Source organism: Mustela nigripes, chromosome 4, assembly GCF_022355385.1.
Source record: "Mustela nigripes isolate SB6536 chromosome 4, MUSNIG.SB6536, whole genome shotgun sequence".
NCBI classification, from domain to species: Eukaryota; Metazoa; Chordata; class Mammalia; order Carnivora; family Mustelidae; genus Mustela; species Mustela nigripes.
In genome coordinates, this window is record NC_081560.1 from 85,262,901 (window position 1) to 85,278,493 (window position 15,593).

Here is a 15,593-nt window from a genome sequence, read left to right on the forward strand (position 1 = left end):
TTAAAGATTTTATTTATTTATTTGACAGAGAGAACTCACAAGTAGATGGAGAGGCAGGCAGAGAGAGAGAGAGAGAGAGGGAAGCAGGCTCCCTGCCGAGCAGACAGCCCGATGCGGGACTCAATCCCAGGACCCTGAGATCATGACCTGAGCCAAAGGCAGTGGCTTAACCCACTGATCCACCCAGGCGCCCCTCAATTTTTTTGAAGGAGCCTTGGATAGCTATGTATTTCCCCCTTAGGATGGCCTTTGCTGTATCCCAGAGGTTGTGAACCAAAGTGTCTTCATTCTAATTGGTTTCCATGAAATGTTTAAGTTCTTTCTTTGATTCCCTGGTTGATCCAAGCATTCTTTTTTTTTTTTTAAAAGATTTTATTTATTTATTTGACAGACAGAGATCACAAGTAGGCAGAGAGAGAAGGGAAGAAGCAGGCTCTCTGTGAGAGCCCTATGTAGGGCTCGATCCCAGAACCCTGAGATCATGACCTGAGCCGAAGGCAGAGGCTTTAACCCACTGAGCCACCCAGGTGCCCCTGATCCAAGCATTCTTAAGCAAGGTGGTCTTTAGCTTCCAGGTGTTTGAATTCCTTCCAAACTTTTCCTTGTGGTTGAGCTCCAGTTTCAAAGCATTGTGGTCTGAGAATATGCAGAGAATAATCTCAATCTTTTCCATGCTCATGGATCAGAAGAATAAACATTGTTAAAATGTCTATACTGCCTAGAGCAATCTATACTTTTAATGCCATTCCGATCAAAATTCCACCGGTATTTTTCAAAGAGCTGGAGCTAACAATCCTAAAATTTGTATGGAATCAGAAGAGACCCTGAATTGCTAAGGAAATGTTGAAAAAGAAAAACAAAACTGGCAGCATCACGTTGCCTAATTTCAAGCTTTACTACAAGGCTGTGATCACTAAGACAGCATGGTACTGGCATAAAAACAGACACATAGATGAGTGGAACAGAATAGAGAGCCCAGATATGGACCCTCAACTCTATGGTCAAATAATCTTCAACAAAGCAGGAAAAAATATACAATGGAAAAAAGACAAGTCTCTTCAATAAATGGTGCTGGGAAAATTGGACAGCTATATGTAGAAGAATGAAATTCTCTTACACCATACACAAAGATAAACTTGAAATGGATAAAAGACCTCAACATGAGGCAGGAATACATCAGAATAATAGAGGAGAACATAGGCAGTAACCTCTTCAATATCAGCCACAGCAACTTCTTTCAAGATACATCTCCAAAGGCAAAGGAAACAAAAATGAAAATGAATTTTTGAGACTTTATCAAGATCAAAAGCTTCTGCACAGCAAAGGAAACAGTCAACAAATCAAAGAGGAAACCCACGGAATGGGAGAAGATATTTGCAAATGACAGTACAGACAAAAGGTTGATATCCAGGATCTATAAAGAGCTTCTCAAACTCAACACACACAAAACAGATAATCATGTCAAAAAATGGGCAGAAGACATGAACAGACACTTCTCCATTGAAGACATACAAATGGCTATCAGACACATGAAAAAATGTTCATCATCACTAGCCATCAAGGAGATTCAAATCAAAACTGCATTGAGATCCCACCTTAAACCAGTTAGAATGGCCAAAATTAACAAGACAGAAAACAACGTGTGTTGGAGAGGATGTGGAGAAAGGGGAACCCTCTTACACTGTTGGTGGGAATGCAAGTTGGTGCAGCCACTTTGGAAAACAGTGTGGAGATTCCTTAAGAAATTAAAAATAGAGCTTCCCTATGACCCTGCAATTGCACAGCTGGGTATTTACCCCAAAGATACAGATGAAGTGAAAAGAAGGGCCATCTGTACCCCAATGTTCATAGCAGCAATGGCCATGGTCACCAAACTGTGGAAGGAACCAAGATGCCCTTCAACGGACAAATGGATAAGGAAGATGTGGTCCATATACACTATGGAGTATTATGCCTCCATCCGAAAGGATGAATTTTGAATCAGAAAGGATGAATACCCAACTTTTGTAGCAACATGGATGGGACTGGAAGAGATTATGCTGAGTGAAATAAATCAAGCAGAGAGAGTCAATTATCATATGGATTCACTTATTTGTGGACCATAAGAAATAGCACAGAGGATATGGGGAGATGGAGAGGCGAAGGGAGTTGAGGGAAATTGGAGGGGGAGGTGAACCATGAGAGACTGTGGATTCTGAAAAACAATCTGAGAGTTTTGAAGGGGCAAGGGAAGTTGGGTGAGCCTGGGGTGGGTATTATGGAGGGCACGTTTTGTATGGAGCACTCGGTGTGGTGCATAAACAATGAATTCTGGTACACTGAAAAGAAATTTAAAAAATAAAAAATTTTTTAAAATGTGTGTGTTACTAAAAAAAAAAAAAAAAAAAAAAAAAAAAAAAAAAAAAAAAATCAGGCTGATCTCTGGATTTCTCAGCCACAACAGAAATATCAAACATATAATAATATAAGAATAATATATATAATAAACATAATAATATAAACAGTAATAATATAAATATCAATTGTAAATATATTTTCTGTTACAGAGGAGAAAACCAAGTTCAGTCTGTTTTGTTAACTTTAGCTATGACTTTTTATGCAACATGTAAGATAGCATAAATATCAAATAAAATGAAAATAGAAATTCAAAAAGAACATAATCAAGATACAGTTTTTTGTTATACTGAGCTTTTAACAAACAAAAAAGAGGCATAAAAATTAGAATAATATAACTAATTCAGTCTAAGTTCCATACAATATTTAAAGGTATCCAACACACTAAACAATATAACCATCATCTTCCCCATCCACTTTACCCCTAAATAAAAAACTCTCAATTCCAAAAGATAGAAATTGTACAAGCGATCTTTTTGTACCATGATGTCATAAAAATTATTTACAAAGTGATAATTAGCCATAAACGACTTGGGAATTCTTTTTTAGCATTTTATTTATTTATTTATTTATTTATATTTATTTATTTATTATATTCAGTTAGCCAGCAATATAATACATCAATAATTTTTGACATGGTGTTCAACAATTCATTAGTTGTATGTAATTTGGGAATTTGAATATATCTTCAATAAATGATTCTTAGGTAAAGACAAAATCAAATAACTATTATAAAACTGTTAATTATATATTATACATATAATATATATAATTATAAAACAAATTAATTTATATATTTAATACAATTTCAATTAAGTCTCAATAGGATTTTTTCTGAAATGTGACCAAATTGTTAAAGTTCGTTTGGAGAGGCACCTGGCTGACTCAGTGGTTACTGCTTGTGACTCTTTTTTTTTTTTTAATTTTATTTATTTATTTGACAGACAGAGATCACAAGTAGGCAGAGAGGCAGGCTGAGAGAGGAGGAAGCAGGCTCCCCGCTGAGTGGAGAGCCTAATGTGGGGCTCAATCCCAGGACCCTGGGATCAAGACCTGAGCTGAAGGCAGAGGCTTTAACCCACTGAGCCAGCCACCCAGGTGCCCCAGTGCATGTGACTCTTGATCTCACGGTCATGAATTCAAACCCCACAGGAGGAATAGATTATTTAAAGGTGAAAGATTTATGGGTAGAGATTATTTTAAAAAAAAAAGTTTCTAAAGTTCATATGGAAGATTAAAGTGGCAAAAAATATCTAACTTACTAAGGAAAGTCTAATTCCATTAGATATTAAAACATTACAAAGCAATAATAATATTTATTTATTGAGTGCTTATTATTAATTAATTTATAAATAAATAAATTTATTGAGTGCTTATTATGTGCCAGACACTATTCTAAGCATATTACATGAATTAACATATTTGATCCTCACAACAGTTCTGAGTAGATACTCTTATTTTCCCCATTTTACAGATAAAATACTGTATGATTTTTTTTTTTTTAAGATTTTTATTTATTTGACAGAGAGAAAGCACAAGTAGAGGGAGTAGCAGGCAGAGGGAGAGAGTTGAAGAAGCAGGCCCCCTGCTGAGCAGGGAATCTGATGTGGGACTTGATCCCAAGATGCTGAAATCATGACCTGAGCTGAAGGCAGACGCTTAACGGACTGAGCCACCCAGTCACCCCTGTATAAGATTAGACAGAAGACAGATAACTGAACGAAACACAAAAGGTAGTCTGAAAACAGACCAATATATACACATCCATGTGTGTGTGTGTGTGTGTGTATTCATATAGACTCATATATGTAATTTTATATTGTAATCCAGGGAGCATCAAAAGTCAACAGAAAGGATTATTCAGGTAATGGTCCCAGTTAATTGGTTAATGTAGTTAATCCCAGCTCTGTCTGTGCATCAAAAGCATCTATGTTTAAAAAAAAAAAAATACAGAAGCTGGGGTTCCATTTCTAAATATTCAGATTTGGGACGCCTGGGTGGCTCAGTTGGTTAAGCAGCTGCCTTCGGCTCAGGTCATGATCCCAGCGTCCTGGGATCGAGTCCCACATCGGGCTCCTTGCTCCGCAGGGAGCCTGCTTCTCCCTCTGACTCTGCCTTCCACTCTGTCTGCCTGTGCTCGCTCTCACTCTCTCTCTCTTACAAATAAATAAATAAAATCTTTAAAAAAAAATAAATAAATAAATAAATAAATATTCAGATTTAGGAGCTCTATAGTAAGGTTTGGGCATATGTAGTTTTATTCAGCTCCTCAAGTGATTCTGATACCCTAGAATTTTTACTTTTAATCATATATATGTTTTTAATTTACCTTTTCATTACTGATTCCTAATTTAGTAACATTGTAGTGAGAGAATATAGTTGTTGATACCAATCATTTGAAAGTTGTTGAAACTTGCTTTCAAACTTCATGCACAAAAAAGCCAAAAAAACAAAAACAAACAACAACAACAACAACAAGCTTCATACACAGCCCATTTTAAAAGGGATTATTTTGTGGTTGAAGAAAAAATATATTTTCTGACTCTCAAAGGTATTGCTTGAGGCTTGTCTTTTACAGATTTTTAAAATCTAATCTGAAACTCTGATACTAAGACTTCTCTGTCTTTTTACCCTATGATATGCTCTTTCATATTTTGGGTTTTTTTGTTTGTTTGTTTTGTTTTGCTTTGTTTACTCTGCTATCATGAAAGAGATTATCTTCCATCTCTGTAGTTCTCTCCTCCGTGAGTTCTAATCTGCTGATTGGCAATCCACTGGGTTTCTTTATTTCAATAACTGTATTATATTTTTTTATTCCCAAAAGTTTTTTTCTAAATAAATCTAGTTATTTTCTCATATTTTGTTCCTGCTCATATTTCTGATTTCATTAATTTCTTCAAACATTTCGTACATATTTGCTTAATATCTTATGTCTGACAACTCCAATATCTGAATTATTTGGAGGTCAAATTTATTTTCCTGTTTCTGGTGACTCTTTCTCATGGTGACTCATATCTTCATACATGTAACAATTTTTAATTATTCTTATTCTAAGGAGTCCTAGAGGCCTAAATAGAAAATGCTTTCCTGGGGTACCTAGGTGGCTCAGTTGGTTAATCGTCTGCATTTGGCTCAGGTCATGATCTCTGCTTCTTGGGATCATGCCCCACATTGGCCTCCCTGCTCAGCAGAGAGTCTACTTCTCCCTTTCCCTCTGCCTCCCTTCTGCTCATGCGTTCCCTCTCTCTCTTGAATAAATAAATAACATCTTAAAAAAAAAAAAAAAAAGAATTTGATCCTTGCCCATTTGAGAATACCAGGATAGAAGCCCAATGCCCAGCTGAAGAAAGGGTTTCATTAAGAACTTGTCATCTGTCCATCTGTTAGGGACTCTACGCAGAGGACAAATCAAACCAAACGTACCCAGAGGGAACCCTTCAGTAAGATTGGTTTCTCCTGAGCAACTAACAATGCCCATTTGGGAAAAGGCCTGTTAACAGAATTAGCCATGAGAACCCTCATTAGAAAGAGTAGCCCATAGTGTTCCTGTGAATTCATTTACTCTTATAAGAGTCCATGTTTCTACCTGGGTGCCCCTTCTTTGTGTTACCGCAGAACTCTGCACTTCCCTGAACGTGGACTCCTGACTTTCACGTGTACTAACCAGTGAGCACCTTGAGGAGAGGGTCTCACACATTTTAGATAATCAATATCTCTTGAATATATAACTGAATGACTATTTATTTACCTTATACAATTTGCCAAATTCAACACAGTCAGTTGCTTCAAAGGTGAAAGTGACTTAAGGCTCCCATTTGTTATTCTCTTGCAGTCTGCCATGTAAATATGATTGATATTTGGATAATTCTTATCTATAAATTTGAAGCATGCATCAGTAATCCTTTTATTTCCTGTTTAAAAAAAAAAAACAGAAGACAAATATTGTATTTGTAATGCCCCAGGGTAAAAGTAAACATTAATGCTGAACCCCATTTTTAATATCACAGACCTTCAAATCGGATTTTTCTGAGCTTACAAGTAGAAAGAGCTTTAAAAGCACAGTCGGAGATATGAGGAGCACCAATGAAAACTATTGATGTAATACGAGGGCACTTTTCAACTAAAGCCTTTAGAAGAAAAAAAGATGATTAAATTTACCACAGTGCATAGAACAAGTTTAGCAAAGTAATGAGATTATTTGTTTTTCCCAATATTTTCAGAAGGAGACATATTAACTCTGAGATTTTCCTAATTTCAAAGACAATGGTATCTTTATTCAATATATTTGAGTACACTTATATTTGAGTAATGGAGAGGAAGCAGAATTATATCATGGTACAAAGGTGGGGGAAAACATGAGAAAATGGAATGCTAAAAAAATCACTGCATTTAGAAGTTTGATGCATAGAACTAAAGTTAAAGTTTATGCTTAGGCTGCATGATCTCTGAAACAAAAATATCCCTAATTGGGAAACAGTTTTTTAGGGTATGTAAAGATTCAAATGTTTAAATGTATGTGTGTGTGTGTAAATGTTTTAATGATTTTCTTACTATAAAAACTAATGAAAATCCCATTCATATTTTTCAGCAACTCAAGCCACTAGACAATGTGCCCATCTATTAGGGCTGAGAAGAAAATGTACTCTGCAACTACCTACTTTTACACAGTTGTCCGTTAGCGTCGGCATGTCGTTGATGGTCAGATGCATAATTCCAGTGCAGCTGTTTGCAATGTTCCTGAAGCCCTGGACTGAAATCTGAATTGTACAGAGTAGATGAAAATGATGGAAGAACTTATTAGCTTGACATCTAATAAAACACTAAAGAAGTAATAACCAAAGGTATGTCATGATTTTGCTACTGTATTTTAAAAATTGGAACCATAAAACAGGCAGACCTAAGAGGGAAAGAATCTGGTCTTGATTTCTTTACTACAGAATTTCTTGTATGTATATATTGTGGAATGATCATAACAAGTCTAGTTAACTTATTGTTTATTTTTTTATTGAGGCGAAATTCACATAACACCAAATCACTTGAATGGGCCATTAGCCATTCATAATCTTATGCAACTACAACCTCCATCTAGTCCCAAAACATTTTTATCACTCTAAAAGGAAACTGAATCTATGAAGCCATTGCTCCTTACACTCCCCTTCTCACAGCCCCCATCAATCACTGTCTGTGGATTTACCTATTCTAAACATTTCATGTGCGTGGAATTACACAATATATGGCCTTTCGTGTCTCCTTTCTTCCACTCGGCATAATGTTTTTGAGGTTCATCCATGGTGTTGCATCATGTATCAGTCGGTACCTTGTTCATTTTTATGGCTGAATAATATTCTTTTTTAAAAAGATTTTTTAATTTATTCATTTGAGAGAGACTAGACAGTATGAGTATGAGCAGAGTATGAGTATGAGCAGAGGGGAGGGAATGAAAGCAGAGGGGAGGGAATGAAAGCAGAGGGAGAGGGAGAGGCACATTCTTCTCTGAGCAGGAAGTCTGACACTGGGCTCGATCCCAGGACCCCAAGATCTTGACCTGAGCCAAAGGCAGGCGCTTAACCAACTGAGCCACCTAGGCACTCCTGTGGCTGAATAATATTCTGTTGAATGAATAGATCACATTTTATTCAGCCATTCCTCTATTGCTGAATATTTAGGTTGTTAACATTTTTTGGATATTTGAATAGCACTACTATGAACATGAAAATACATCTGTTTATTTGAGTATATCTAGATATCTAGGAGTGGAATTGCTGGACCATCTAGTAATTCTATGTTTAACTTTTTAGGAAACCACCAAAATGTGTTTTTACAGTGCTTGTACCATTTTACTTCCCACCGGCAATCTATGAGTATTTCCACTTCTCTAGATCTTTGCCAGCACTATTTTTCATTTTCCCATATTTTCCTTTAAAAATATTTCTTCACGGGTTTGAAGTGGTACCTTATTGTGGTCTTGATTTGCATCTCCTTAATGACTAATGATATTGAGCATCTTTTTATGCATTTATCAGTCACTTGTGTATCTTTGGGGAAATGTCTATCCGAGCCCTTTGCCTATTTTTAATTAGGTTATTTGTCTTTCAGTTCTTAATTTGTAAGAGTTCTTTATACATTCTGGATACTAGACCCTTAGGTATATGATTTGCAAATATTTTCTCCCATTCTTTAGACTGTCTTTTCACTTTTTAAATAATGTTCTTTGATGCACAGGTTTTTATTTTGATGAAGCCTAATTTATCTGGGTTTTTTTTTTTCTTTTGTTGCTTATGGTTTTGGTGTCATATCTGAGAATCCATTGCCAAATCTAAAGTCATGAAGATTTACATTCAGTATTTTCATCTGTTTTATTATTTTAGCTCTTACATTTAGGTCATTGAAGCATTTTGAGTTAATTTTTGTATACAGTATGAGGTTGGAATCCAACTTCATTTTTTTGGCATGCAGATATCCAGTTGCCCTAGTACCAAATTGTTTAAGAGAGTGTTCCTTCCCCCATTGAGTGGTCCTAGCACCCTTCTTGAAAATCAATTGTCCATAAAAATATAGGTTTATTTCTGGTCTCTCAATTCTATTTCATTGGTTTATAGGTCTGTCTTATACCAATACACACTGTTTGATGATTGAAGTTCTGTAGGATTGATTTTTCTTTCAACTATCATTATCCACATTAACAGAAGCAGCAGTTGTGGAGAATGTTCAAAATACTGACTGATCAAAGGATCAAATGCATTTGCCTATGATGAATTATCTTAAAATAATTTAGTTAGGTTTCATTTTCTATAACAAATAGGAATGAATGGGAAATCAGATGGTATTTAGACTCAGTAATGGAAAACAGAGAGTCCACCCAGGAACAGACAGCAGAGGCAACACCCCCGCAACGTCAGCTTCACAACAGCGTGACAGGGAGGACAAGCAATAGCAGTTATAATGGACCTCTTAGGAGACCTTTGGAGGCTTCCTGTGTCCCGTCTGTCACTGAAGGTGCCTTCCAAGTTTCTGTCATTACAGCCTCCACCTATATAAAAAGGACTAGCCAAAAATTAGGGAACTGAGTGCCCGATCCTCAGAACAATCAGAGCTCAGCTCAAATGCTACCTGGTCAGAAAGTGTCCCTGAGCCTTAGATAAGGCCAGGTTCTTATTATACACTTATAGCACCATGTAAGTATCATAACTATAGTTAAATTAATGTTACAATTAGTGGTTGAACTAAATCCCCTGTACCCCAGCCCCCAGCAGGGTACCTATAGTGTCAATGAACAGATAATATTATTACATAAGTCAATGGAAGAATGTATGAATGAATTATGAGAACCATGTGTCTAAATAGGTTTTCAGCTGCCCAGCAGACACTGACAAAGTGAGCACCAAGTCAAAGGCCAGGAGAAGACCTTGGGAGCAGGGCTGAGTATGCAATCTAGAGTGGCTGCGGAAGCCAAGCCCTCAGTCAGGGAGAAATAAATTTGGTGCTGAGGTCTGAATGTCTGTGTCCCTGCAAAATTCATATATGGAAATCCTAAACCCTCAGGGTGATGTTATTAGGATGTAGGTCCTTTCAGAGGTAATTTTGGACTCTGCCTTCGTGAGTGAGCATAGTACCCTCATAAAAGAGTCCCCAGAGAGTTCGCTCTCCCCTTCCAGCAGGTGACACCAAGGAGGCAAACCAGGAAGCAGACTCTCAATAGACACTGAATCTGTCAGTGCCACGATCTTGGACTTCCCAGCCACCAGAACTAGGAGAAATAAATATATGTTTTTTATAATCCATCCAGTCTCTGGCATTTTTCTACAGCAGCCGAAACAGACTGAAATACCAGAACAGTTTTTTCTAAAAAGAGTTTTTGGGAAATATGTTTCTAATGTCTGAACAGGGTATCTATTTTAGCCCAGGAATTAGACAAAAATTATCCTAAAGAAATAAAGCTGTGCACCGAGACTTATATATAAGGATTCTCAATTTTCTCAGCCCTTTGTTCTACTTAGGCCTCAACAGACTAGATGAGGCCCACCCACACTGGGGAGGGTAGTCTACTTTACTCAGTTCACCAATTTAAAAGTTAACTTCATCCAGAAACACCCTCACAGACAAACCTGGAATAATGTTTAATCAAATAGCTGGGCACCCCATGGGCCATTCAAGTTGGCACATAAAATCAACCATCACAGCTCCCTTGAGGATTTTGGACATTTGAGAGTCATAGTTGATGCGTTTGTTCTTGCCTGCTTGGTTTTGGCCAATCATTTGAAATTGCCTGGATGCATTTTTTTTATCCATATCAGCATCTTTGAGATTATCCACCCTATCTGGCACCGCTAAGTACCTGAATCAGGCATAACTGAAAAGAAAGCTTTAAGATCTTATTGTTGCCTCACATTGTGAAGTTAAAACAGAAACCCTCAAGCCTTTAGAGTTCCAATCCCAAATACTTAACAAAGGAATTTCTGTTTTTCAAAGTTAAATAACTAAATTAGTAGGGGAAATGTTCCATTTTTGAGTGCAGGTGTATGAGTATTATTTAACTTGTGTAGCTTTGTGAGAAATCATTTTCAGCACTGTTAGAGTTCTCACAGAGTGAATGGGATCATCCAATGTTACGGATGTCTCAGCTCCTAAATGACTTGCTCACACGTGATGACATACTACAACATGGCTGGAGGTGGGAACAGCAGGAGAAGAGGCAGGCTATTTGAAGGGGCTTGGACTTCTCCCGGACATTGAGGTAGCCTCCAGGCGATGAGGAAACAGTCAGGCCCCTTGATTGATATCCCCCAGATTACAAAGTGAGAGAGCAAGAACACAGACATTGAAACTCTTAACCCAGGGTTCCTTCGGATTAACATTCTTCAACAGTAACCTCCATTTCAACTGTCCCGTCCCAGCTGTCATCAGTCTTTAAACCTAGCCAGAAAGACATCTGACTTCTCCAGTACTCCGTGGACTCTCTGCTCTTTGTCTGACCTTGTACTTCTCTTTCCATCTACACAAACCTTAACTATTTCTCAAGTTCCAATGACTCCAGCTACTTTCCGTTTCTTTCCCTTACAAGTCTAAAGCTCTCTATTTTAGCCATAACTCTTTCCTATAATCTGCATGTCTTAAGTCCCCCAAAGAGATGACCTTATACTCTTTTTCTTAAAATTTCTTACTGTGTTGGACAACTATTTGGGCCTGAATGAATTAAAATTAGGAGTAAGACAAATAAAATCTGGAAAAGTTTGGCTACAGACAAAACTGCAAACAATTCCAAGTCGAAGGTTAAGCACAGGCGAAAGCAAAGCAGTGGGAACACGGGGCTTGGACAAAGAGGCAAGATCACCCTTGGGCTGAGTAGGAAAAGTTTAGTAGGTAAGGAGTGATGGAAAGCTAATGGAAGACCCATAAGGCAAGAATGAGGTATTTGGTATTGTCCTGTCATGAATTCTTCTAAATTTTCCACAAGTATTCCCAGAGAAAAGTCCAGGGGAGATGAATGAACACTTAAAATCTGGAGATTGGAGTGGGGAAGAACACTGGACTTGCAGTCAACAGAAGTAGGTTTGACTCTGGCTCTGATTCTTTCTCCCTTGAAACAAAAGGCAGCTCAACCTCCCTGACCCTTAGTTTTCTCATCTGTAAAATGGGTATAATTATATAATTATATTCTCTCTCTCTCTCTTTTTTTTTTTTGAACTATTTGGGAAAACAGAATGGGGTAAAGTGTAGAAGTAACCGGTTAGTTAGCACAGTGCCTAGCATGTGATACTGGATAATAGTTTTCCTATTACTATTCTTTTGGGTATACTGTGCTCCCTCCGAGAAGTAAAGATTCAAGAACCAGAGGTAGAGGGCGCCTGGGTGGCTCAGTGGGTTAAGCCGCTGCCTTCAGCTCAGGTCATGATCTCAGGGTCCTGGGATCGAGGCCCGCATCGGGCTCTCTGCTCAGCAGGGAGCCTGCTTCCCTCTCTCTCTCTCTGCCTGCCTCTCCATCTACTTGTGATTTCTCTCTGTCAAATAAATAAATAAAATCTTAAAAAAAAAAAAAAAAAAAAAAAAAGAACCAGAGGTAGAGGGCTTCGAGAGATCATTCTAGTGCATCCCTCACATTGCAAACATAAATAAGTGGTATGCCAAAAAGTACTGTGATTGTCTCAGTGCTGGACAGTGTCAGACAGAGTGAGTGTTCCCTAAGTGCTAGATGAATGAACAAATGGTCCTGAGTATCCCTGTCTATGGCAGAGCCAAGGCTAGAGGCCACCTATCCCCATATGACACATAATTCCAGGGATGGGAATTTTTTTTTTTTTTTTTTTACAATACTTACAAATTCTTCCCCTTTATCTCAGACCCTGGGCCACTACCCTACCACGAGTATTTCAAATAATGGCTTCCCCTAAAAAAAGAAAGAAAGGGAGGGAGAGAGGAAGGGAGGAAGGGAGGAAGGAAGAAATAGAGAGAGAGAGAGAGAGAGAGAGGGAGGGAGGGAGGAAGGGGGGGGGAGAAAAGAAGAAAGGAAGAAAGAAAGAAAAAAACTTTTTTCTCTCTTGCTGTCTTGGAAACTTATTTTTGACAAGATTTTCTGAACAAGGGAAAAAATTATAGCAGTAATCAGCCACAGCTGAGTGATTCCTTGCAATGCAGCCAAACACTTGGTGCTATCAACCAATAAGACTGTATCCAGAAAAGGGATGGGGAAAACCTCTAAGAAGAGCTTTTTAGTTTTGCCTTGGCATGAATCGCTTAGTTCTCTACATGGTTTATTTTACAATATCCAAAAAGACGCTTGGCTAATAATTTATGACTCAAATATTCATGCCAGAATCTTTTAGGCTGACCAACTATTAGTTGTCCTTTCTCTTCGCTGAAATAATGGTAATATAAGCCTGAAATTAAAAATTCCTCTCTTAGGGAAAAAGCAGAATACTTTACCATGTTAAAAGGCAGGACTTGCCCCAGCTGATACCTCTGCATTTTCTGTTTAGTATTCTTACAGAACTTGGGGTCTAATCCCTCTTTATTTAGTTGTTAAGTGGCCTTAGTCTGGACACCAACAAGAGCCCCGCCCCTCTGTTCTTTGCTGGTCAAACTCTCATTGGTTAGGAAGTTAGGGAAATTGGCCACACCAATTCTGTTCCAATTTCAAGTCCCAGCAGACAGCTACTGCTGCTGATGGGGACAGGGAAGATCATAGGAAGTTCTCTCCAGCTGTCTCTGGGTGGGTCTGAACCCATGAGTAGGACAGGACAGAGCTATCTGTGAAGGAAATGAGTTGTCAGTGAGCCATACAAAATGAAAACCGAAGTGTTGAGCACCAAGGACTAGCTCAGATCACTCTTTGCAGGTCCAAGGTGGTTAAAAAAAAAAAAAAAGAAGAAGGAAGCAACTTATCTCAGAGAGAATAACATATTACCAAGCTTCCACTTTCCACTTCTTCTTTACAACATTGTCTCAAAACCAGTTAGCTCAGCAACACAGAAAAGAGATATATGTAGGGCCAGACCCTCTGTGACAGCTAGAGGTATCTATCTTAGGTAGACATTGCTCAAGCTGTATTCCTGTACCATTTCCAGCTGTTTCTCTCATTCAAGAAACATCATAACCAATGACTAATGGATAATGTGATGACTTTAGTCATATCCATATATCCTTCATGACCTCCTGGTGACCTCAGAGAAGCCTGGCTTAACAAGTAGAATGGATGTTGGAGAGAAAAACAAAGATTTTTTTGCAAAACATGGAACATTTTGTTTCATTGCATTCAAATGTGCCACAGGCTTCTAAAATAGCAACTCTTCCCAGGGTCTGTGCTAAAATTCTTGACAGGCTTTCAAATATTGTGTCCTCTCTGGTGAGAGGAAGAGAGGTCTAGTTATTATCCCTTTGATGATCCCATACTTTCCAGTCTATATATTCTTCGTGGCTTCCCCTCCTCTGCATTTGCCAATGCACTTCTCCTAGGTACCCTCCATGATCACTTCAGGTAGAACTGTTTCTTCCTCTTAGATCCCAGAGCACCAAACACCATCACCCTCAGTTTGAGTTTTACATCTTCTGACTTGTATAATAATTACTTACGCACATGTCTGATATTCCTGCCAAGGAACACAGACAGCATCTAATCCATCACGTCCTTTAACAGTACAACACAGGTGCTTAGACAGAGTATGATATAACAACTATTTGTTAGTAGACCAAGTAGTTGTTGAATAAATTGTTTGTAGAATGTAAATTAGAATTAATAGTTCCAAAGGCAGAGGGAGGAGGTAGTCAATATGGTCATTTGTTAAAGATCGCAATATTTCTCTAAAACCATTGGACAGCCAGTCACAAAAAGGAAAATTTCATTTTCCAGTGTGAGTGAGGAATTAGAATACAAGACCGGTGAAGGCTACAGATGCCAGGAAGGCAAGCATGGCATGCCAGCTCTGTGCACTCATTGCACAACAACTCAGAGCTGTGATCTGCAGAAGCAAGCTTGACCCTTCTTAAACTTTATCTTTCCTGTTTAGAGTACACAGTCCTGTTCTTTTCCTCACCCAATGGCCCAATCACTCACAGCTTCTCCTGAACTGTAATGGATGTTTATCTCCTCTTTGACCAAGAGAATCACAACATAATACATTCTCACTACAATACAATGAACCACGGAGCTACTTGGTTTAATCTAGATTTATTGAGCTAGATGATGGCTTTATAGCTAGAGTTCTAACCATGGGCTTCACCTAGGTCCAAAGGCACAAGTAGAGTTTTGTAAAGAGTTTATAAAATTCTGTATATAAGTCACGTTGTAAGATAGGGAACAGAGAATAAACTGAAATCTTTTTCAGAGAACACTAAAATTTTTATGAAACCTTTTTTCAGGAGTGTGAAACCGGATCTTAGTCCCCTGAGACTCATTTTGCCATCTGATTCTTCAAGATCTAAAAATTGTTGCCAGATGTTTCATTTTTTACTGCTTAATGTAATAAACATCCATATACAGTTTGCCTACAAAGAGATTGCATGAAGCTATGGAAGCTAATAGTAGGTGTTTGTTATATTTCTTTATTTTTATTTTCAATAGGGCTATCATAAAGTTATAGTCAAACTAATATTATAATATCCATTTAAATTTATATGAGTTCTATCTACAAGAAACATAAAATGATTTTCATGAATTTTATTTTTCCCCCAACGCAGTTTGAAGTATGATTCAGAAAAGACAGAAA

General features: G+C 37.8%; 1 protein-coding gene across 2 annotated transcripts in view; it reads right to left on the minus strand.

Annotated features, from left to right (window-relative positions):
- FBXL13 (F-box and leucine rich repeat protein 13) overlaps positions 1 to 15,593 on the minus strand; it is a 251,841-nt gene that overhangs the window by 72,130 nt on the left and 164,118 nt on the right. For both annotated transcript variants that reach the window (XM_059396979.1, XM_059396981.1), the window contains 3 exons: positions 7,053 to 7,151; positions 6,404 to 6,521; positions 6,143 to 6,305 (listed from right to left, as the gene is read on the minus strand). In XM_059396979.1, coding sequence (XP_059252962.1) covers positions 6,143 to 6,305; positions 6,404 to 6,521; positions 7,053 to 7,151 — 380 coding nt within the window. The remainder of the gene's footprint in view (positions 1 to 6,142; positions 6,306 to 6,403; positions 6,522 to 7,052; positions 7,152 to 15,593) is intronic.